Source organism: Ovis aries, chromosome 16 (genome assembly GCF_016772045.2).
Source record: "Ovis aries strain OAR_USU_Benz2616 breed Rambouillet chromosome 16, ARS-UI_Ramb_v3.0, whole genome shotgun sequence".
NCBI classification, from domain to species: domain Eukaryota; kingdom Metazoa; phylum Chordata; class Mammalia; order Artiodactyla; family Bovidae; genus Ovis; species Ovis aries.
This window is the reverse complement of record NC_056069.1, coordinates 33,375,981-33,400,708: the sequence shown is the minus strand read 5'-3', so window position 1 is coordinate 33,400,708 and position 24,728 is coordinate 33,375,981. Positions and strand designations below refer to the sequence as shown.

General features: G+C 38.7%; 1 protein-coding gene across 1 annotated transcript in view; it reads right to left on the bottom strand.

The window, feature by feature from the left end:
* Positions 1 to 905: 905 nt before the first annotated feature.
* PLCXD3 (phosphatidylinositol specific phospholipase C X domain containing 3) overlaps positions 906 to 24,728 on the bottom strand; it is a 191,254-nt gene continuing 167,431 nt past the window's right edge. The window contains exon 3 of the mRNA XM_015101312.4: positions 906 to 7,746. Coding sequence (XP_014956798.2) covers positions 7,593 to 7,746 — 154 coding nt within the window. The 3' untranslated portion in view covers positions 906 to 7,592. The remainder of the gene's footprint in view (positions 7,747 to 24,728) is intronic.

Here is a 24,728-nt window from a genome sequence, read left to right as displayed (position 1 = left end):
GGCCATTATTGCAGCTCATTGCAATGACAAATATTGAACCATATGTTTACAGCCAATGTTGAAATGGCACCATCATGCCACAATATTGCTTTTCACTAAAAGAAATATTTGCTCCAATGCCAAGTGATATGTGTACTCCTTGCATCTTAGAAGTGCCAACTTCTTTAACCTGTGGAAAGGAGATACTTCTTTAATTTCTGGGGCCTTCTCTGCTTCCCTAGTGGCTTAGAAGGTAAAGAATATGCCTGCAATGCAGGAGACCAGGGCTCAATTCCTGAGTTGGGAAGATACCCTGGAGGAGGCCATGGCAATCCACTCAAGTATTCTTGCCTGGAGAATCCCATGGACAGAGGACCCTGGCTGGCTACCGTCTATGGGGTTGCAAAGAGTTGGACATGACTGAGTGACTAACACTTTCACTTTACTTTATGAGGTCAGCCTCTGCTGTTGAGAAAAAGTAGTTTCATCTGAAGTTCTGGAGGTGAGGGGAGCAAAAAGAAGGGATGGGGCCTCAGTTTTTTACTGTTTTTGTGATACACATATAATACAGCACCCATGCTTGTGTACAGCATCTTATACACGGTGTCAGGATGGTGTTTTATAATGCTAATATACTATATTCATCAGTATGGTTTTGCTATAGTGATATTGGCTTTTATGGCAATACCAGAAGCTAAAAGCATCAGACTTTGAAGATGCCTGACTTTGATGCAATAGAAGCAATCATGGCATTGCCTTTTTTGGTGGAGGATATATTCTTTCACAGAGGAAATCCTAATATGGTGATTTATATTTTTTTTAAAAAGAATGACATTTTCTGTTGCTCTGAGTCATGTCTTATTTAAAAGATCCACTTTGGGGCTGTAATAAAGTGCTGATGAATATGAAATAAAAAAATTAAGACAACTGGTATCAGGACTTTATTAGGCTTTTCACTGGATACAAAGAAACTTTTTTTTAACATTAAGAACACAATCTTATCAAAAAAATTTCATTTGCTAAACAGAACTGTAGGCATGTATTTTCTTTACATCACATTTATTAAAGTATCAATGACCAGATCCTAAAAAGAGAAGGCACAGGTCTGTCTCCCACTGGTGAATTTCTCGTGTCTAATGAAGGAAATGTCACCAGCTCTGCAAATTCCCATCCTTTAGACATGAAGTAAATCAACAGAAATGTGTAGAAGCAGGGGCCATGAGATGGAAATATTACATTAAGAGATTTGGATTTTCCTATCACTTATATAAATTTCAAGAGAGGAGGCAGCTACCCAAATGTCTTGAAACTCCATCCCCATTCAGACCCTGCCAAGGAGTCATTGTTGGATTCAGAAATATTTGAAAACTTTATTTTAGGAATTCCAACACATTTTATGCTTTACAAATTTGTCTAGAAAATGGCCTTAGGTCTCATGGTTCTTACTCTGGGATGGGTTGGGTTTCAAATTCCTTAGAAAAGGTGTTGGTTGTGATAATCTGCTTTGACGAGTCTCTCTGGCAGGTGCGGCTTCATTGTCAGAAACTACATTCCTGCCTGCTGTCTCTTCCACCCAGTCTCCTGAATAGGCACAGACAGAGCTGTGTCCAGACCTCAGACACCCCTCTCTTCCTCCAGCAGTCAAGAGTTCCTTTCTATGTCAAATTTTCTACAATTCCATAGGTGACCAGATCTAATCTGATAAAAATTATCTGTGCTAAGTCATTAATAAGAAGAGTAATGGATTCGTTTGTTACCTCTCTGAAAGAAAAAGATAACAAATTTTTAAAGCGGTCCTGGTATGAATTAGAAGGTACTTCTCGCCAGGGGCAGTTTTAATATATGGTATGTTTCAGGTTGTCCCAAATTATTGGGGAATGTTACATTAGGGATTAATTGTGGGGAGAGAGACTTGGATCTCACAATAGACAAGTGACTGTGGCATTGATCTTACTAAAGTTCTTGCCTGATTATTCTTCCTGTATTTCAGTTAGCTCTTCATAACACATTTCTGGGACTTGGCATGGGCCAATATTTTCCTTCATGAGGGGAATTAAGACTACTGATTTTCATGAACTATCTTAACACAGGAGTGTGGAAAGAGGTAGGATGTTATCCCCTATAGGTAGCCCTACTGAAAAAGATAGGATGCATAGGGATTTAAGATTTTTTAAAAAATGCAGTAATACCCAATTAAATGTAAATTTAAGATACACAATGAATAATTTTTAGTATAAGTACATCTCATGAAATATTGGGAAATATTATACTAAAAATATTCATGTGTATCTGAAATTTGAGTTTCACTGGGTATCCAGTATTCTATCTAGCAATCTTAAATATGGGACAAAAATAATTGAAGATGGAGGAAAAGAAAAGAAGGTAGATTAATATCCTGTACCAAGATCCCAGACCTAAAGATTACAGAGTTTTGCTTTGAACATGACCACCAGTGCAGATCCTTAAATTAGTATTTGAATGCACTTAGGCAGATAGCAAAAAGTCAGGAGTGCTGCTTCCTGGTTTTTTGCAAAGGGAATCACATTGGTACCACCTAATGTTGATGGGTCTTTCGTGACTCTCACAGAGCCAAGGCAGTTCATTATACTTGAGAAGACTTTTTTTTTTTTTTAAAGTAACGGTTTGGAGAAACATTTTTTTAAGGAAAACTTGGGTTCCCTAAAAATGGGTTCCATGTTTGGAAGAACAACTTTAGAAGTGCACTGGCTCTCTTGTGGATGGAAATGAGTCTGAATTTAGTTTCTTTGCACATTAATGAAGTTAATAAATTAATTGATGTTTGAAACTTAAAGAGCATTGGGTATCCCACAAGCTGCATTATTTGCTTGTGGGAACTCAAAGAAGTACTCAAGCACATTCCTCATGTGGTTAAAAAAAGGCCATTTTTAACAAAAACATAATCTCCTTTTAAATTTTAATCCCAAATTGCAACAGTAACAAAAATGTCAAGGTATTAAGGCTGGTCATAATGTGCCCTTTTTCTTTAGGATAAGTTTGATTTTGTACAAGATATAGTAAGTACACTTACACACACACCACATACAAGCACATACTTCTGACTCATACAAATACACATTTAGAACTAATAACTATAAAAGAGTATCACAAATGAAATTAGAAGTGCACAATTTTCAATAGACTTAATCAACACGTTTTACAAATTCCACAGAACATTTGATCATTGTCATTGGGAAAACAAACAATTTAAAGCATTATTTAAAACTGTATGTAACACAGGAGCCACCAGTAAGTTATGGCAAATACAGCATTTACACCATTGTGTCACTGAGACCTAGTTGAAAAGACTAAAGTGCTATAACATAAAACACTTTCAAAAACCTTGTTTAGCATATCTTGAGGGACACTATGCATTCTTTTCTATTAGCGATTCAGAAAGCAGCACTCCACCTGTGAAGCTCTGATCTGGAGAGCAACCAGAGGTCAGAAGTTTGTGTCGCTGGATCATTAAAATTGCAGAACTGAAAAACTCATGAAAACATACATTTCCTGAGACTTCCACCTTTCCTGTCTGGAGTCCTAACAGGGGAGATCCTGAATGGGTAACATTGGCTAAAACATCTCAGAGCCTCAAAGAACTTAAAACAATAGTAAAAGAAGATGTGTGTGTGTTTGTTTATGATTTTTAAGTTCATCTTTGATTCTCCAGCTTGAAGTGTTACTGACAACATAGTTAAGACTATCACTGCTAGGCATTTCTTACTTATGATGGTCTTATTTTTCATTGGTTTTCTAGTGATTTTTCTCCTCTTAAATATTTAAATATTTAAATTATGTTTGTGCCTACTTACATAGGAGATAATGATTTTAAGAGTTAAAACTGCAATAGAATCAGGTTGATTGATTAGAGTGGTTCCCACTTGAATAATGTGTGAGATGTTCATGCTCTGTGTGTGTGTTTGTGTGTGTTTATGTGTGTACACACATAGGTGCATACATACCAAACACTTTATGCTCTAATACATTCACTGTTAGGTGGTGCTCCATGAAAAGTAAGTTTTCCTTGTATGGCTGCAAGTGAACATTGAGGTCATCATATAGAGTATCCTAAGGCTTTTAAAAGATGCCTCCTCATTCTCTGCATTCATATGACTGTGTAGTAATAGGGAGACATAAAGGATGAAATAGCAGGAGTCATCACTATATTGGGCCTTCAAAATTACAGACAAGAAAGCAAACCAAAAAATGATACTCTTTGCATATTTTCCCTCATCAGCCACTCACCCCTTTGATTTCCTGCTATAATTGGGTAAAAGTTGGATTTTGTTTCTTTCTTTTTTTTTTTTTCTTCCTTGCAGGACTAATGATGGAAAAGTTAAGAACTAAGCAAAACAAAATGTGCACCAAGATGTATCTCCTACCATTTGGGGGTTTATTTGTAGCCCTTGTGCTCAAATGCTCTGGAAACACAAAGTCTAACTAAGACAAAGGAGCTTAGGCTGATGGCAAACTCTAATCACATACCACTAGTCCTCACCCCTACCTCTTTATTTAAGGCCCACAGCCTGCTCCCCAGGTGTGTTCCGGAGCAGGGCCAATGGACAGAAGACAGCCAAAGGCATCTTCTCTCTATTCTCCTTGCAAAAGAATCCCTTCTAGTGAACTCTTCCTCTAGCTGGATTCACGTCTATCTGTTCCCTCCTTTAGAAATTAAGGCAAGTCCATGTACTCCCAGTGCCTGCTACATATATACTGTATATCCACATGGAAACCAAACATTGGCTTGGAAATATCTCTTGTCAAACAAGGTCTCTATGTGCAGGTTTATTAATAGCAATTAAATGCTTTCTCCAGTTGAAAACCTGTGCGATTATTATCTAATGCTTCAGCATGTTTGTTTTTTTCCAGCACCCAAATGACAAATATGACAAAGCTAATTCTAAGCGAATATTATAAGAAAGCATCTAAGTTCAAGAAAATACAACATAGTTACCTCTATATTTTACTCATTTTTCATTAATATGTTGAAAGATCTGTTTTCTCATACATTTAGAAGTTAAATCCTTGTGTCATTGTAAATTTGCTTGGCTAAAGGTCCTCCTGAGGGATGAATAATGAATAGTCAGAGAAAACCTGCCCCAAAAACAACTTCACAGGACATTAATTCCAATAAGCTATCGTCCTTATAAAAGGAATCATATTCCATTGCACATAAAGAGCAGGTGAAAGATATAGAAAGACAATAAAACTGCAAGGAGAAAGGAAGTGGAAAGAAAACTATATTTGTAGATAATATTATCTATTTGTACAAAAATATTTGAATATAATCAGCTACTCTACTTTCAAAGTCCTCATCAACTCTTTTTCATACACTGTTAAGGGTTTTGGTCTTAAAACTAAAGTATTTAATATCATCAAAGTTTTCACTTGAAAAGAAGAATTGTCACTGTGTCTGTCCTTGACTGTGTGTGTTTGTGTGTATTTGTATCTGTCCGCTTGCAAGGAGTAGGTACAGATTGGTTTATTTTGTTTGCTGATACAAATACACACAACTGGAATGGAGACTGTATCTGTTGCATATATATACGCACGCTACTTGGTCAACAAAACACAGCTGTGTACTCTTCATAAATGTTATCTTCAGTCTAAACAATTTCCCTCCATTCCCCACAGTGGTTAGTAAATACTATTTTCTGATAGTGAATATTTATAGTCTTCTAATAAACTCTTAATTATTTATAATTTTAATGTACGTAAACTTGGAATCAAATCCCTTACCTAAGACTCAGAGATTAAACCACATGTTGTATGTTTAAATTAATTAAAAACCTATGGTCTCTCTCTATGGTCTCACTTTACATGGATTATGTTGTTTCCCCCCAGGAAACTATTGAGCTGTGATTATTTCTAAACATGAAGATAAAATAATTCAGAATTGTACAAATTTCAGCAAATTTTATAGATTTTTATAAATGCCTCAAAATAGTCCTGTGAGGCATATAGGAAAGGGTTATTGTGCTCTTTTAAGGTTATTTGGAGCTGTCAAATATCACAACGACACCAAGGGGGAAGCAATGCTTAGAGCTGTATTGCATTTTTCTTCCTCATACATGTGGACTATTACATGGTAGAAGGCAGAAACTTTCTGTGAAACTTTGGCCTCTGCCTCAAAATTAACCCTGGGGTGAGATGGATGGAACCCCAAAGCGATTTTCAAAATCTGCTCAAATCACATAGACTTAAGAATCTCCTGAAGATGCTTGATGGATCCTGAGAGGTCACAGTCATAGTTTCAAAGATATTGTTCTCATTCATTCTGTGACCCTTCCTTTTTCCTCAACTTTATTTAAAAAAACTCAAATTGAAGCTTCTCAGAATATGTTCCTCAAAATTTGGGATGTAGAATGACATGTTGGGAAATCTTAATTTGGTAGGAAAGCTTGCAGAACCTTTCACTTCTTTCTTTCTTTTCTTATTTTAATTTTTTTAGTCAAGTTAATTGTTAGAAGAACTTTTGTAAGTGTTCTTTTCAGAGTTTTCTGATTCTATTGTTTTAATTAAATTTTTTATTTTATAATTTTACTTTTATTTACTTTTTCATGGAAAGTCATTTTATTTTAAATATAGTGGTGTGTACATGTTGATCCCAAACTCCCAATCTATCTCTCCTGTCCCCACCCTTCCCCCTGTAACCATAAATTCAATCCCTAAGTCTGTGCGCCTTTTTCTGTTTAAGTTCATTTGTATCTTTTTTTTTATTCCACATATAAGAGATATCAAATGCTATTTGTCCTTCTCTTTCTTATTTTATTCAATATGATCATCTCTAGGTCCAACAGAGTTTTCTGATTTTAACACACATAATTTTTCATTTACTGGGCATTTTCAAGACAATATTTAGGAGATATCAGAATTAAAGTGATATCCATCTCCTCACCACCTCCATTTTTCAATACGGAGTTGGCACTAGTTGTTCTTCCACGAAAGTTTTTTATTCTATATTTATAGCTGCCTTCAATAGAAATACTGTGAAACACTATTGTTTTTAGATGACACAAAATTTACTGATTATGGCCTCCAGTATTACTGATGCAGGGAAATCAATTTGATGCATATTATCTATGACCAAAAGTTAGCAAGACTGCAGGCTACAGAATATTATACCAAATCCTACAAAACAAGTAAATTTCAGTACAACAATGTAATACACATTATGCTGGGCATTCAATTACTTTTAAGTCCCATACAGCATCAGATTAAAAAGAGCGAGCGAGAGAGGGAGCAGAAAGTTTCATTTGGAGGAAAGTGTTGGAGCCCTAAGTTGAAATCAGAAACACAATCAAGTAAACACCCATAAGTTACAAAGACTAATTCTGAAAAACAAAATTTACTAGTCTTTTTTTAATCCCTAACACTAGAAGTAGGTTTTGCTTATCAAATGGGAAATGAAATATTTATAGTAATGAAGAGTATGATAATAATCACTGAAGAAATGGTTTCCCCCTTTCCCACCCACTTTCAGCCCTTATCCCTTCAGAAACTCAGTGGAATAGGAAGATCAGAGTGTTTATAGATAATACATCTAATACAATGAATCTTCTCCTTCTTATTCACTGATACTCCAAACAGTACCATCAAGTGTTGGCTTCCCCTTCATCAAAGACATAGTTGAGCTTTATGACAGTGCTGATGAAATCACCAAGCTCTACAAAGTCGGCAGTGACAATATTGATGCCACTCTCTCCTGGCTTCTGTGTGCGGACCCACTGCATCATGGCAGGAAGAGCTCTGAGGAAGGAAAGAAAAAGAGATGTTACAGAAGGAAAGATATAGTTTTTCAAGCTTGCAATCCCCAGGACTTTCTTTAGTTTTCTAACTTACTAAAATAAATGCCCCAATTACAGATACATAATGGAGAAAAAAAAACCAAATGGATGATGGTAAATTCTTACTCTCTTAAGTGACTTGCGGGAGAAATACAGTCATCCTTGGAGGGTGGCTTAGATGGTAAAGAGTCTGCCTGCAATGCAGGAGACGTGGATTCAATCCTTGGGTTGGGAAGATCCCCTGGAGGAGGAAATGGCTACCCACTCCAGTGTTCTTGCTGGAGAATTCCATGGACAGAGGAGCCTGGTGGGCTAGAGTCCATGGGATCACAAAGAGTTGGACAAGACTGAGAGACTAACACTTTGGAATCCATGAGGAATTGGTTCTAGAAATTCCCATAGATAACAAAGTCTGTGAAAGCTCAAGTGTCTTACATAAAATGAAGTTGTAAAGTCAGTCCTTTTTATCCATGGTGTCTGCATTCATGAATTCAACCAACCCAGGATCGATTTTTGTGGATATGGAACCTAAGCATATGGAGGGCTGACTGTAGTCACTATATCAGTCAATGTTCGACTCCATCTTTGGAGATCTCAGATGCCATGAGAATTAATAGTGAAATTTTTCCACTAAGAAAGCAACACTCTTGGGCTCATTTTCTAGTTTGGTATGGTGTGATTGCAAACCCTGGAGAACTATGGGTTAGTGAGGTCAAGGATGAGTACATGCACTTAGCAAACATTTATTACAAACCCACTATTTTCAGGAAATGTGCTAGATATTATAAATAGACATACTAGTGAAACTCCCTGCATTTAAAGAGTGCATAGTTTGGTGGTAGACAGATGGACAAGGAAGACAATTTTAATATAGTACAATCAGGGCTCATCCTTTAAACTTATTTACTGATCACCTCTTCTATTCCAGACACCATTGAAGGCACTTGAAAAACTTGAGTGAGCATAGCAGATAAAAATATCCACCTATAAGGAGCTTACAGTCTAATAAGGAAAGACAAACCATGAATAATAATCAAATTAATTACATTATTTGATCGGAAGGAAGGAGCGCTACTAAAATGCAGCAAAAAGGGAAGATTTGAAGTGTGCAGATAGGAGTGGAGCAGATTGCAACTTAAAATAGGGTGCTTACACAGGTGCATTGACAAGGGGATATTTGTGCAAGGGTTTGAAGGAGACAAGGGAGTTAGTCACGTAGATAGCCAGGGAAAGCATTTCAGCTGCTGCCATAGCCTTAAATGGGTAGCAGGCGTAAACTTGGTAAAAGAAAGAGGGGACCATTGAAAGATGAAGTTAGAGGAATAATAAGGAAAGAGGGGGGCAGATGCTGTATGGCACTGTAGGCTATTACAAGGGTTCTGAGTGTTACTTTGAGTGAAATGGGGAGTCTTTGGAAGATCTTGAGCAGAACAGTGCTGTGATCTGACATAATCACAAAAGATGATTCATCACCTGGAGAGCACAGTGGAGAGTCACCTAGCCTCATTTGCAAAATCAGGGAAAAGTTTTCAGAAGAGCACTCCCTGAATGTTGAGAGATTAGGAAGACTTAGCTGGGTGAGGGTGGGAATGGGGGATGGAGGATGATGTGGTATGTTTTCAGACAGAGAAAATAGCATTTCTACATTCATTAACGGGGTATGGTGTGCTCTGAAGTAGGGCATTTGGACAGACAGATCCAGCTATTAATAAGGATGCAATATCCTATGATAGCACATTGAAGAGAAACCACTATGACTTAAGCAGGCAGGAAGGGAGGTTGAGAAAGGCATAAACGAACCGAGGTCTTAGAGGTAGCAGTGCAATAACAATGGAAGAATGAGGAAGCCCATGTGAACGTTGAATTCCTCGATGGAGAGAGAAGGAAAGATACAGAGGTGTGTGTGGAGAGATCATGATGAAATTAAGAATCTCAAAGAAGCTATAAAATTTAAGAAAGCCTCAAAGTTCTGGAGAAATCAGAAGGGACCAGAAGACAGAAGGTTTTCAGAATGGAAATCGACTTAAAGCTGTCAACCAGGGAAATAATATGCTTAGATTTGTGATTCGGAGAGTGTCATTTGCCTTCAGTGTGAATAAATGAAGAGAAGAAAGCAAGACTAGGATCACAGCTAACAACCAGAGAGCTGTGGAAGGAATCTAGACCAGAGATAATGGGAACTTACGTTGCAGTGGCCACAATAAATATATTTGAAGGGAACTAAGGAGAAAAGGTGGCACTAGTGGTAAAAAATTCACCTGCCAATGCAGGAGACACAGGAGCTGAGGGTTTGACCCCCTGGGTGAGGAAGATCCCCTGGAGGGGGAAATGGAAACCCACACCAGTACACTTGCCTGGAGCATCCCATGGACAGAGGAGCCTGGTGGTCTATATAGTCCATGGGGTTGCGAAGAGTTGAACATGACTGAAGTGACTAAACACACACACACACACACACACACACGGAGATAAAAGGACAACATTTGACTGGTGTGGGATTGGATATGATGGAGATAAAGAAAGAGGCCATGAATGATGCCTAGATTTCTAGCAGTATTCTGGCAGGTGAGCATCATCTACTAATTTTGGAAGGCTAGGATTGAAGGTTTCCCAGTGGATGTACTAAGTTCAGTCCGAGACCTGTTAATTCTGAGGTGACTTTGGGACACATGAATTGAGATTCAATTGATTAAATACAGGTCTAACATTCAGGACATAGAGCTGGTCAAGGACCATCACATAAAAATAAAAGAGCTATGAGAGTGGATAAAATTACCTGGGAAGATTGTATAGAGAAGGACGAGAAGAGAAAATCTGAATATCAGCTACATGGGCAGAAAAGTTGATTCAGTTAGAACAGGGAGAATTAGGTAAAGAAGCAGGATGAAAATCAGGAGCATACAGTATCATGAGAGCAGAAGAAAAGAAAGTCATGCTCCTTTTGGTTTGTGAGGTTGAAGTACAGAATGTAATACAGTGCCTTTATCCAGATCTCATACAGCACATCTAGCCGAACTTGACCCATCCAGGACAAACTGAAATAACTGCCTTGGACTACATTAATCCTGCGGGTAGTACCTTAAAAATTCTGATCCATGTTTTCCAGCATTCACCTTTGTCTATTAGATACAGATGGAGGAGAACCCAAAGAGTGCTGCTAAAAGAGGGTAGCATGGACCTACTGCCGTCAGAAAATAGACTGGCAGGTGGAGGAAGTTGGTCTTCAGAGCAACAGTTTCTGAAGGGAATTCTATCTTGAATTAAAAACTGTGGGTCCCTAAAGAACAGACACAGGGGTATCCAAGCTCCTCAGAGACAGATGCTATGTGTGTGCAGCCACTCAGGTTTGAATTCCATCACTTTCTCTTCTGGGCTTGCTTGGGCAGATGGCATATCTCTGTTGTGAACACAGTATCACCTTGGTATTTCAGAAAAAGCAGACACTCTGTGGGAAAAGTATCAAACCAGTCCATTTCCTGGGAAGATGGTTGCTTAGCAGATACACTCACCCTGAGAGGTGAGAGGTGGGTAGAAGAGTGATGCTGAGGCCAGCGCCCATTCTGTATCAGCTTTAACCGAGTAGCTGGTTTGCCAGATCCCTAGGGTACTAGGTTAGGGAAGGCTCTTGAGCAACAAAATTCCCATCTGAGAACCATGACCATCATGAAAACAGCAACTCAGATGCCTGCTACTGCGCAAAGATTGATATTCCTGGGCCTGAATTTAGAATAACTAATTGTTATCCCCATGGAGAGATGTTAGGAGTGCTCTTCTCTGTTTCACTATAAAATAGATTACTTTGAGGATTGATGAAATATCATTTTGGAATAGCTTGTAGTCCTCAGGTGAAATGAACTTTACACTTAAAATGCCACTTCTCTGAGTCATGGGAATAGTTTTCTTTTTCTGTTCAGATATACTTTTCTCAAGTCAATATGATACCAAAAACAAAATAAGCAATAATGCCAAACTGAATCTCAAATACTCAGACGGACTTAAGTAGATTTATGTTAAACAAAAAGACTCAGTGTTCTAGATTAAAACAAACAAATGCTGTTGAAGTTACAATAATTATTTAGAGTGGCATTTCTTAAACTTTTAAAATTCTTTTCCCACCATAGAACCTTTTAAAATATTTTCCTTCCTCACTTTCTTTCTCAATAAAGTTTTAATACCACAGATAGACTTTAAATATGTTTATATATTGTTTCTTTATTCCTGTACTTTTTACATAAAAAGAGCACATTTTTTATTTGCCCTCATGAGAATCAATTCTTATATTAGATAAATAAATTGAAAAGCCTACTCTGGTGGTAATAAAATATTGCCTCAATGCAATAATTTTCACTGTATAAAACAAATTGGTTAACAAAGACCTACTATATAGTACAGGGAACTTGGCTCAATACTTAATAATCTAAATGGGAAAAGAATTTGAAAAAGAATAGATGCTTGTATATGCATGGGCTTCCCAGGTGGCACTAGTGGTAAAGAGCCTATCTGCTAATGCAGGAGACATACAGAAGACAGCGGTTTGACCCCGAGGTCAGGAAGATCCCCTGGAGGAGGGCATGGCAGCCCACTGCAGTATTCTTGCCTGGAGAATCCCATGGACAGAGGAGCCCAGCAAGCCGCAGTCCATAGGGTAGCAAACAGTAGGACACAACTAAAGAGACTTAGCACACAAATGTATAACTGAATCAGTTTGCTGCTATATACCTGAAACTAACAAAACATTGTTAATCAACTATACTCCAATATAAAATTTAAAAAAATTAGAGAAAAAGCAAACTGGTTAAACTTTACTGTTTTAAAAGCACCCATTCATTTATTTGGAATTCCCTGATAGCTCATTTGGTAAAGAATCCGCCTGTAATGCAGGAGACCCAGGTTCAATTCCTGGTTCAGGAAGATCCACTGGAGAAGGGATAGGCTACCCACTCCAGTATTCTTGTTCTTCCCTTGTGGCTTACCTGGTAAAGAATCTGCCTACAATGCGGGAGACCTGGGTTCGATCCCTGGGTTGGCAAGATCCCCGGGAGGAAGGAAAGGCTACCCACTCCAGTATTCTGGCCTGGAGAAGTCCATGGACTGTATGGTCCATGGGGTCTCAAAGGATCGATCGTGACTGAGCCATTCTCACTTTCATTCATTCATTCAACAAAGAAATATTGTACCTGCGGAAGACCGTGTTCTAGGTACAGCTCCTTAGAGCATTTTGGGTTTGAACCTTTCTCACCTCTCTCTAAGGAAACATTGCTGTAGCCCTGCCCCCACACTCTTCTTCTGGGACTTTGCTACACTACAGTCACAATAACCTTTCTCAGAACTGAGTGCATTATTCTTCTACATGAACAACTGCAGTCTCCTCTCATCTAGAAGATACACTCAGTTTTGAATCAGTCAGGGTGAGTCCCTGCAGCCTCCCTCACACACTCACCACACACACATCTCTCTTCAGCCTCTGGGCTAATTTGTTCTCTGGTAATACTGAAATTCTTGTGTGTTCTCCCAAACACATCCTGTGGTTTCATGCCTCAGTTTTTTATCAAGATTTCTATCTGTATGAAATACCATTCCTTCTTCAGTACCCTTCCTGGTCTAACTTCCACTTGCCCTTCAAGACTTGGCTGAGGCAGTATTTCCATCCTTTCAGTTCAAATCTGGGTGAAGAGCTCTCTTCTTGAAGCTTTATTCTCCTCAAGCACATTGCACATGGCGTTCAGATTTTCCACTTCATGCCTATTTCTATCAGTGCTTGCACCCTTTTCAAAAAAACAAAAATCATATCGTAGTCATCAATAGATCCTCTGTACCTACCACAATCCCTGGAACCCAAAAGGAAAACAGCACATTTCTTGAACTCAGATATTGAACTAGAAATCCTGGTCCCAGCTGTCTCAAAGTCCAACAAGCAAAGTGGATGTGAACCAATCAGGATAATACAACATGGCGCAACAGACGTGGGCATAGGAGCCTATGGAAGCATGTAGGTAAAATAATTTATTTCACTTGGAGGAATTTAAGGAATGCATCACAAAATAGGTGACACGTTGAGCTTGGTCAAGACTCTTTAGATAAAGAAACCAAGTATTTCAAGAAAAAGGAACAGCACATCCAGTCGAACATGGACTGAAGTAGATCACCAGAACTTAGTTGTGTAACTCAAACTTTGTACATTTTAATCATTACGTCTTCATTTCTCCACCTCTCCAGCTCATGGTAAACACCATTCTATTCTCTGCTTCTATGAAACTATTTTTTGATTCTACATAGAAATGAGATTATACAGTATTTATCTTTCTATGTCTGGCTTATTTCACTTAGCATAATGCCCTCCTAACAAAACAATACTGTATCCTAAAATTTGCTAAGAAGGTAGATTCTATGTTAAGTACTCTTACCACACATATACATAAAAAATAGTAAAAATAATAAAGGGTGCAGGAGGAAATGTTGAGAGGGGATGGGTATGTTTATGGGCTTAATGGTGATGGTTTCATGGGTATACATACTTATCTCCAAACTCATCGAGTTATATACATTAAATATGCATACCAATTTTATCTGTCTATCAGACCTCAATAAAGTGTTCTTTTAAAAATATATGGGTATGAAAGAGATGGCATGATTAAGAAGGATGAGGTGACAAGAGAGTAGGTGCCGTGGTATGGGAGCACTAGAGGGGGTGACTGGAGAAGGGGAGGAACAAGAAGGTGTTTGGCCAGATTGTTTGGGGCCTCCTTTGACCTGTGGCATCAGAGCTTCCCCTTACATGCTCTCAGGTTTGGTCTTGATTTCGTCCAAAGAAGAGTTCTTTGATTTTCTCATGCAAAGAAGAATTTAATATTAATTCCATAGTAAGTCTACTGCCTAATGACACTGAAACTAGTATTCAAGACCTCAGGAATTTTCCTTAGGAAGTTCTCAGATTGCTATGAGATTTTAAAAAGCCCTCATCCACTCATTCATTCATTTATTCACATTAGCTCCACCATTATAACCAAAAAGTTGCTAGCAGAAATTTGAATAGCATTCACTAATATTATGAATGAAAATGTTTCTTAGTGAAAGTATGCAGCCTGAAGAGATGACTAAATTCTTTTTGAATCTGCATGTTAATATTTCAGGATCTATTTATGGAATAGTCTCTTTTGGTTTCCTATAGTCACATAGAAAAATGTGACTATGCAGATATTGCAGTGCTGTCTTTTAAATGTCTTTTTCTCAATCTCCCATTTTCATAGATTCTGGATTTATGCTGTGGATTTATGCTGTTTATTCATAAGACCTCACTGACTACCAGGAGGATCACATCACTTTAGGATAAATAAAAATATAAATAAAATCATAGTCCTAGTGTTAAACATAGAGCCAGACTGTTTCTGCTCAAGTCTCAGCATCAGCATTAATAATAAGCAAGTTGCCATCTATCAAGTGGGCATATTAATGAGGATTGAAGTAGTTAGTGCATTTAAAGTGCTTAGATGAATGCCTAGCTCTCTGTAAGTGGCAATGTATTGAATATTCACTGAATTACAACCAAGGCAATGCTCTGCTCCACAGTCTCAAAGAAGGAAGTCAGCAGGGAATTCCGAGAGCAGCATTCAGCCACAGTACAAGGGGATATAAAAATGAGCCTATGGGGATTTTTTTCCCCCTAACATTCACCATTTTCTAATAATGACAGAAAGCAGGTGGGAGAGATGGCCTGGTGTAAAAGGGCAAGACTGGTGATGAGACTTGAGGGAAGTATCCTTGGAAGTGCTTTTTTGGGGGCACACAATTATTGGAAAAAAACAAAGTACACTTTCCCCATCATAGATTCTAATTTAGGTTAGCAAAAGAACAGATCCAGAACCAAAATTTGGTAAAGGAAGCCTCACGGCTCTTCTCCGGAATATGGAGCTCTCCTGAGGAAAGGCATCTTCAAACAGATTGCAGGCTCCTTAGATATAGGCAAGTCTATAGGAATCAGAAAACCTTCCTCCAAGGAAGCAACAGGAAGGGGGCAATGTGGGAGCCAGAGGTCTTCTGATGTGCTGGCTTTGAGAACTGATTTTGAAAAGACTTAGAGGAAAAAATAAAGAAATTGGAGGTGCTAAGTTCAGTAACCCTCAATGTGTTGACCTTGACTTATTAATTCACGTGAGCTTCCTATTTAGGGTACTTCAGTCGCTGCTTTTAGCACAAAGATAAAAATTCTTAACTGTTCTATTGGCTCTGAACAATGGCCAGCTGTTCTTGTGGATTCATTTCTGTCACTCTTCCCCCCACTGAATTCTAGACACATCCTCAGTCCTGCTTATCTTGACCAGACTAATTTTCCCCGGGGAATTTTGTAAATGCTGTTTGATTGGTTTTAGTTTGCCATTTTTTTTTTTTTCACCAAGAATACCTTATCTTTCCTGCCTCTTCACTTGATCAACTAACTCACTTCTCTTTCAGGAGATAGTTCAAAGCACTAGACAAAATTGTAATTATATTTATGTGTTTGATCAATACCTCTCTCCAATTGGACAGCAATGTCTTTGAGGACAAAGATTCTCTGGTTTCCTACTGTTGTAGCCCAGGTGCTTAGCAAAGCACCTGACATAGACTAAGTACTCAAGAAACACATATTGAATAAATAGGTTTAATTTTAGAAATATCTTTCAAAGGATAAAGTTTATTAGAATTAAACTTAATCAGATTTCTTTATGTACTATCTTATTATTATTAAATTATTCATTTTAATTTCTTATCATTTAATTAGATTTAAACGTGTTAGGAATCCATGTCAAATTCGTATTCAAGTGTGTGTGTGTGCGTGTGTGTGTATGTATGTGTATACATAGTACTTTTACAACAAATGAATTTTTATATACTACTCTTCTAAATTCTCTATACTTCTGTATTTTGTGGTTATGAATGAACAATTATGGATAATAAAACACACGCATCTTTCAGTGAATTGTATTAGAATATATTTAAGTTTCGATGAAATGTTTCTTCTGTTGAAATGAATAGAATCTCTGAATTAAATTATTAATTTTTACAGAAAGTAAAGGAAATGGAAACCCATTCCAGTTTCTTGCCTGGATAATTTCATGGACAGAGTTTGGATGGCTACTGGCCGTGGGGTTGAAAAGAGTCAGACACAACTGAGTGACTAATACACACACACCCACACACACCCACACACCCACACACACCATTTTTACAGAACTCTCTGATGCTCTTGGAAATAAAGATTACAATGAAAATGTCAGAGCCTTGTTACTGCCTTTCCCAAACCCAGCCTCTGCTGAGAAATGGAGGCCTCCCTGATCTGCAAAGTTTAGAATAATGATAACAGGTCTTTCCCTGGGCAATTGAGTCACCCGGGACCAACTAATTAAAATCAAGTCGGACATATTTTAAAATGTGATTTCTTGTCAATCTGGCCATTTCTAAAAGCTTAGAAATTTCACTTGAAAATGTAAACAGAAATATGAAACAAAAATAAACTATTTCCCCAAAAGGTTGGCATTTCATGCACTGAATCATACAGCGATAAAAGTCAAGGCCTTTGCATCTGTAAGTTTAAATCCCAGAAAGGGCTTCAAAACAACCTCAGGTAGACATTTCATGCAAAGATGGGAACAATAAAGGACAGAACCAGTACGAACCTAACAGAAGCAGAAGATAATAAGAAGAGATGGCAAGAATAAACCAAAAAACTATACAGAAAAGATTTTAATGACCCAGATAACCACGATGGTGTGATCACTCACCTAGAATCAGAAACCCTGGAGTGCGAAGTAAAGTAGGCCTTAGGAAGCATCACTACAAACCAAGCTGGTGGAAGTGATAGAATTCCAGCTGAGCTATTTCAAATCCTAAAAGATGATGCTGTGAAAGTGCTGCAATCAATATGCCAGCAAATTTGGAAAACTCAGCAGTGGCCACAGGACTGCAAAAGGTCAGTTTTCATTCCAGTCCTAAAGAAAGGCAACACCAAAGAATGTTCGAACTACTGCACAATCGCACTCATCTCATTCGCTAGCAAAGTAATGCTCACAATTCTCCAAGTGAGGCTTCAACAGTATATGAACTGAAAACTTCCAGATGTTCAGGCTGGGTTTAGAAAAGGCAGAGGTCAAACTGCCAATATCTATTGGATCATTGAAAAAGCAAAAGAGTTCCAGAAAAACATCTACTTCTGCATTATTGATATGCCAAAGCCTTTGACTACGTGGATCACAACAAACTGGAAAATTCTTGAAGAGATGGGAATACCAGATCACCTTATCTCGCTCCTGAGAAATCTGTATGCAGGTTAAGAAGCAACAGTTAGAACTGGACGTGGAACAACAGACTGGTTCCAAATAGGAAAAGGAGTATGTCCAGGCTGAATATTGTCACCCTATTTATTACTTCTATGCAGATTCCCTGGGTCGGGAAGATCCCCTGGAAAAGGAAATGGCAACCCATTCCAGCACTCTTGCCTGGAAAATGTTATGGACAGAGGAGTCTGGTAGGCTACAGTCCATGGGGTCACAAAGAGTCAGACGCAACTGAGCAACTAAACTGAACTGAGACAGACAGGTGTGTCTCAGAGACGGTAACCTGCATGAAGGACACATGAGCTGCTATCACACCAGGAATATTGGAGGACTGAGTGACCCTCGCTTTCACCCTAACCATCCAAGCTGCTTCCGGTTTTCAAAGGGACAGATTCCAAGTCCTCAAGAAGACAGGGGAACCATCTCCCCTCCCTCCCTTGCCTGGAAGCTTGTTAGTTTAATTTGATTTTGTGTTTGTTTAACAAAAAGTAATGCAGTTAAATCAAAGCAAAAGATGCCATCCGTTTCCTTTGATGATGGCAACTGGAGCCCTTTTTTATTATGGCAAGGAAGAAAACCGTTAAAAAGCCATTTTCAATTAAAATAAGATCATATAAACTGCAAGAAGATGGGCGTTTAGAGTTCCTAAAGTGTGCTGTGTCCTCAGGCGCATCGTTCACTCCAGTCCCTGTTTCAGAAGGAGTCATAAACCAGAAAAACGAATGTGAGCATGGTCAGCCCTGATGGAGCCCCAGCTGCCGGGGGAATATTCTGTCTGCTGATTTTCTAAAGGAGAGAAGGAAGAAAGAAAGCTTTGTACACTCTAAACAAAGAGTTCCTTCAGTGTATTGACAAGATTTAGATTGCCAGGAGGCAGACAGTGGGTTTTCTTTCAAGGGTAGTATCTCATATAATGAAGACTTGTGTGTGGGATCAAGTGTTCTCACATCACAGACTTTTCCTGGGAACCACATAGCCCCTCACTCAGCGCCAATGCTTGGGGAATTCAGGGACTCAAAGCTCAGAAAAGATTTACTTTATTCAAAGTTTACAGTTTCTATTTATTGGCACCCGCCTGTCCTTTCTCCCCTTTGGAAAGATTTCCATTTGCAAAGAAAAAGCTGCAGCTGAATTGGTGCAGAAAGGAAGTTTTACCATTTCTGATTTTGCCTGGAACAAATACATCAAGGACTATCCCGTCTTGGGATTCCAGGATCTCAGGATAGCAGAGATAGTAATGCCAAAAGCCATGAAAGAAATTGGTCACCCATGAACTGTGGTCACACACATTCACTGAAATGTTGCCCTTTACTATTGGCAGAATCATTTTTATCAATTCAGATTTACTATTGACTATTTGTGGTTTATTGGAAGTTCTAGTGGAATTCTGTATGCTTTTAATTTTAACAATGGAGACATGTTATTAGTTATAAAATGTACATTTATTAAGAGAAGATGTTCTCTGTGAGGGGAAATGGTATACAAGACTACTTTCTAAAATTGAAGTGTAGCTGCGGTATAATATTATATAAGTTACAGGTGTACAATATAGTGATTCACAGTTTCTAAAGGTTATACTCCATTTACGGTGGTGGTTTAGTCACTAAGTCATTTCCAACTCTTGCCACCCCCTGGACTGTAGCCCTCCAGGCTTCTCTGCCCACAGGGTTTCCCAGGCAAGAATACTGGATTCAGTTTCCATTTCCTTCTCCAGGGAACCTCCCCAACCCAGGAGTCAAACACATATATCCTGCATTGCAGGTGGATTATTTATCAACTGAGCCACCAGGGAAGCCCAACATCCATTTATAGTTATTATTCAACAGTGGCTACATTTCCTGTGTTGTACAATATATCCTTGTAGCTTACATTATACATAGTAGCTTGTACTTCTTCCTTTCCTACCTCTATATTGCTCCTCTCCCCTTCCTTCTCCCCACTGGTAGCCACTAGTTTGTTCTCTATATCTGTGAGTCTGCTTCTTTTTTATTACATCCAGTAACTTGTTGTGTTTTTTAGATTTTATATATGAATGAAATCATACAGTATTTGTCTTTCTTTGTTTTATTTACCTCACTTAGCACAATTCTCTTCAAATCCATCCAAGTTGTTGCAAATGGCAAAAATTGCATTCTTTTTCATGGCTGAGTAGTATTTAGTTTCATCAAAAAGGACAGAAATGGAAAGGACCTAACAGAAGCAGAAGAGATTAACAAGAGGTGGCAAGAATACACAGAAGAATTGTATAAAAAAGGGCCTTAATAACCTGGATAACCATGATGATGTGGTCATTCACTTAGATCCAAACATCCTGGAGTCAAGTCAAGCGGACTTGAGGCAGCATTACTATGAAGCAAGCTAGTGGAGGTGATGGAATTCCAGTTGAGCTGTTTCAAATCCTAAAAGATGATGCTGTGAAAGTGCTGCACTCAATATGCCCGCACATTTGGACAGTTCAGCAGTGGCCACAGAACTGGAAAACGTCAGTTTTCATTCCAACCTCAAAGAAGGGCAAAGCCAAAGAATGTCCAAACCATTATACAATTGCTCTCACTTCACATGCTAGCAAAGTAGTTCTCAAAATCCTTCAAGTTAGGCTTCAGCAGTACATGAACTGAGATCTTCCAGATGTTCAAGCTGGATTTAGAAAAGGCAGAGGAACCAGAGGTCAAATTGCCAACATTCATTGGATCATAGAAAAAGCAGTATTATTTGAGATAAACATCTACTCTGCTTCATTGACGATGCTAAAGCCTTTGACTGTGTGAATCACAACAAACTGTGGAAAATTTTTCAAGAGATGGGAATACCAGACCCCCTTACTTGCCTCCTGAGAAGTCTGTGTGAAAGTCAAGAAGCAATAGTTAGAACTGGATGTGGAACAATGAACTTGCTCAAAATTGGGAAAGGAGTATATCAAGGCTGAATATTATGACCCTGCTTTTGTAACTTCTATGCAGAGTGTATCATTGAAAATGCTGGGCTGGATGACTCACAAGCTGGAATCAAGATTGCCAGGAGAAATATCAGTAACCTCAGATTTGCAGATGATACGACTCTAATGGCAGAAAGTTAAGAGGGGCTAATGAGCCTCTTGATGAGGGTGAGAGAGGCAAGTGAAAAAGCTGGCTTGAAACTCAACATTCTACAAAGGAAGATCATGCCATCCAGTCCCATCACTTCATGGCAAATAGAAGTGGGAAAAGTGGAAGCAGTGAAAGATTTTCTTTTGGGGGGCTCCAAAATCACTGCAGAAGTTCACTGCAGCCATGAAATTAAAAGATGCGTGCTCCTTGGAAGGAAAGCTATGACCAGCTTAGACAGTATATTGAAAAGTAGAGACATCGCTTTGCCAACAAAGGTCTGTCTCATCAAAGATATGGTTTTTCCAGTAGTCATGTATGGACATGAGAACTGGACATAAAGAAGACTGAGTGCCAAAGAACTGATGCTTTTGAACTGTGGTGCTATAAAAGACTCTTGAGAGTTCCTTGGACTGCATGGAGATCGAACTAGTCAATTCTAAAGGAAATTCAGTCCTGAATATTCACTGGAAGGGCCAATGCAGAAGCTGAATATCGAATACTTTGGCCACCTGAAAGAAAATGCTGCCTCACTAGAAGAGACCCTGATGCTGTGAAAGACTGAGGGCAGAAGGAGAAGGGGGTGACAGAGGATGAGATGGTTGGATTCTATCACTGACTCAGTGGACTTGAGTTTTAGCAAACTCTGGGAGACAGTGAAGGACAGGGAAGCCTGGCTTGCTGCAGTCGATGGGATCACAGTCGGACAAGATTTACGGAGTGAACAACAGTAATGACATATTCCATTGAATACACACCACATCTTCTTTATCTATCCATCTGTAGAGACTCTTGATGATGAAATCCTGAAAACTATCGGTCCTCATTATGTTCATATATTCCCTCTCAGTTTTAATAAATTTTACTGGGTACCAAGCATGTGGCATTTGCTGAGGTGGGTACAGGGATGAATCCAACATAGTCCCTGCCTTAATTATGGGACTAATTCTGGAAATACCTGAATTGGTATGAATAGAAATTGCTTAATTGCTCTGAATAGACTTGCTTGAAAACATTGGACAATAATGTCAATGTAGGCTCTTTCAGCCTCACAAACTGGCTGCTGGCCTGTTTCTTAGCACACTTTACAATTCCAAATGGAAATATTCCATGGAATCTTATAAATTCATAAGGCTAAGTAAAAACTACTCTTTAAGGATTCATAATTGAGTTAAGTGAGTATTTATCAAGTTTTGATGCTGCTGCTGCTGCTAAGTCGCTTCAGTTCTGTCCAACTCTGTGAGACCCCATACACAGCAGGCCACCAGGCTCCTCCATCCCTGGGACTCTCCAAGCAAGAATACTGGAGTGGGTTACCATTTCCTTCTCCAATGCATGAAAATGAAAAGTGAAAGTGAAGTCAGTCATGCTGACTCTTAGCGACCCCATGGACTGTAGCCTACCAGGCTCCTCGGTCCATGGGACCCTCCACGCAAGAGTACTGGAGTGAGTTGCCATTTCCCTCTCCTCAAGTTTTGATGAACTGCCTATAATCAATACAGTGGCAGTAGAAAGAACAAGAGCTTTAGAATTAGACAGAACCTTGTTTAAGTTACTAATAATATGTGACCTTGAGAAAGGCTGTGTAATCTCCTGATCCTCAATTTCTTCTCTGCAAAAGGGGATAGAAATGGTATGTAAATCCTAGGATTTTCACAAGAATAAAACAAAGCAACACAAGATGGACAGGTGGTAGAAAATAGAGGCTAAGAGAGAGGACTTTGAAGAAGTCATATCCTGACACTCTCATTTCCGTTTGTGTAACTTTAGTCAAGTCACTTAAACTTTTCTAGCTTCAGCTTCCTCATTTGTGAAAGAGAATAAAAAGAGTAAATTAAGTGAAATCAGTCACTTAGTCGTGTCTGACTCTTTGAGACCCTATTTTCTTTGTAGCCTGCCAGGCTCCTCTGTCCATGGGATTTTCCAGGCAAGAATACTGGAGTGGGTTGCCATTTCCTTCTCCAAGAAGCATAAATTAATGTGGAGGTTAAATAGAACAACATTAAAAAAAACATTTAATATAATACGAGATATAAGAACTCAATAAATGACAGCTGTTACTCTATTCTTAGTGTTCATGCTTGAAGTAACTAGTACACTGTAGACTGTAAATAAAAGTTAGCAAACTTCATTTTTCCTACTTTTAGATTGTTGAAATGACTGGAAAAGTTACTCTGTGCATAGATATATAGTGCCTGTTGAGAAGAGTTGCCCAGATACTCCTTTTCAGACTGAGAGTACTCATCTCAACAAGTGCTAGGAATGTTGTTTACTATCAGCTCTCAGCTGAGTTTCTGCCTGAGAATTGCCCGCTGCTAAAGAGCTAATCATACCAGTGTGGCCTTGACTATGACTGGTATGACCAGTCAAGGTCCTACACCCTCTCTGGAGACAACCAGCATCTAACAACTTTGGGAAGGGTGCAATATAGAGCTTCCTGTAGGCTTGGCTAAGACCTTATGGTGATGGTACCAAAGCCCAGCTCTTCATCTACTCAATCCTCTTCCCTTCACTTGCCCATAGGCATGGATTCCAAGGGAATGCCAGAATAAAAGTGCACATAAATCTCAGAGAATTAGGGTCTATTTCTTGGGAAATGCAATCTCTAAGTCTACTATTTAGGTGGCAAGAAATTCTGCAATCAGTAGACTTTCACCCAAATAAGAATCAGGGGTAGACTTTGGTAATCTTAAGGAGAGAGAGAAACTAAAATTACATTTCCACTTCTCTCAATCAAACAGGGTAGGTCTCAGGCTGGTTTGAGGGTATTTTTTTGGAGGCAGTGTGGGAGAGGATCATCTCAGGAAAGCTTCCTTTATGCTTAGGGCCATGTACTGTGCAGAGTCATCTGGAACCTTTACATCCTCTGGCACAGCAGAAAGGCCACCAAGTCTAGACTACTTATAAATAGTGACCACATAGTCTTACATCAGTCACCTGTTAGGATTTCCCTCTGGATACCATTATGCTAAGAATAATGTATCAAAAGCTCAGAAGATCTAAACTTACGTCTAAAGAAAACAATTGTTATGGTCAGTCTAATGGGAGAGTTTTTCAAGTCCAAACTGCCCAGCAGAAGCTGGGGTGGGGGGCAAGGTGGTATTTATTACATTATTGCAGCCTTTTGTGTATTGTACTTCATGCATCTCCATGTCCCTGACATGTTCTTTCAAAGATGAATGTAGCATCCAAATCAGATGTTCAATTTTTTTTAAGTCAAATTCAGAGATTTTTCATTTCTTAGAGAAAATGCTAACAGGCAGAATGAACACAAACAGAATTTAATTTGATCATAATATCACAGGTGCCAATGTGTCAGTGTGCCTATGGACCCATGTAATCATGCATAATGAGGGGGTGATTTCTTTGGCCTTTCCCTTTTAATCAGTGACAACTGCAGGTGCAAAGGGTAGAGGAATATGTCATTTGTTCTGCAAGAGAATAAGATTCATTATGCTGTTAATTCTATAATTTCCTCCTGACAGCGGTCTTACAAAGTCAGAGTCTTTTAATAGTACCAAAAGAGTGCAAAATCTGGAGTCAATTATTCTGAG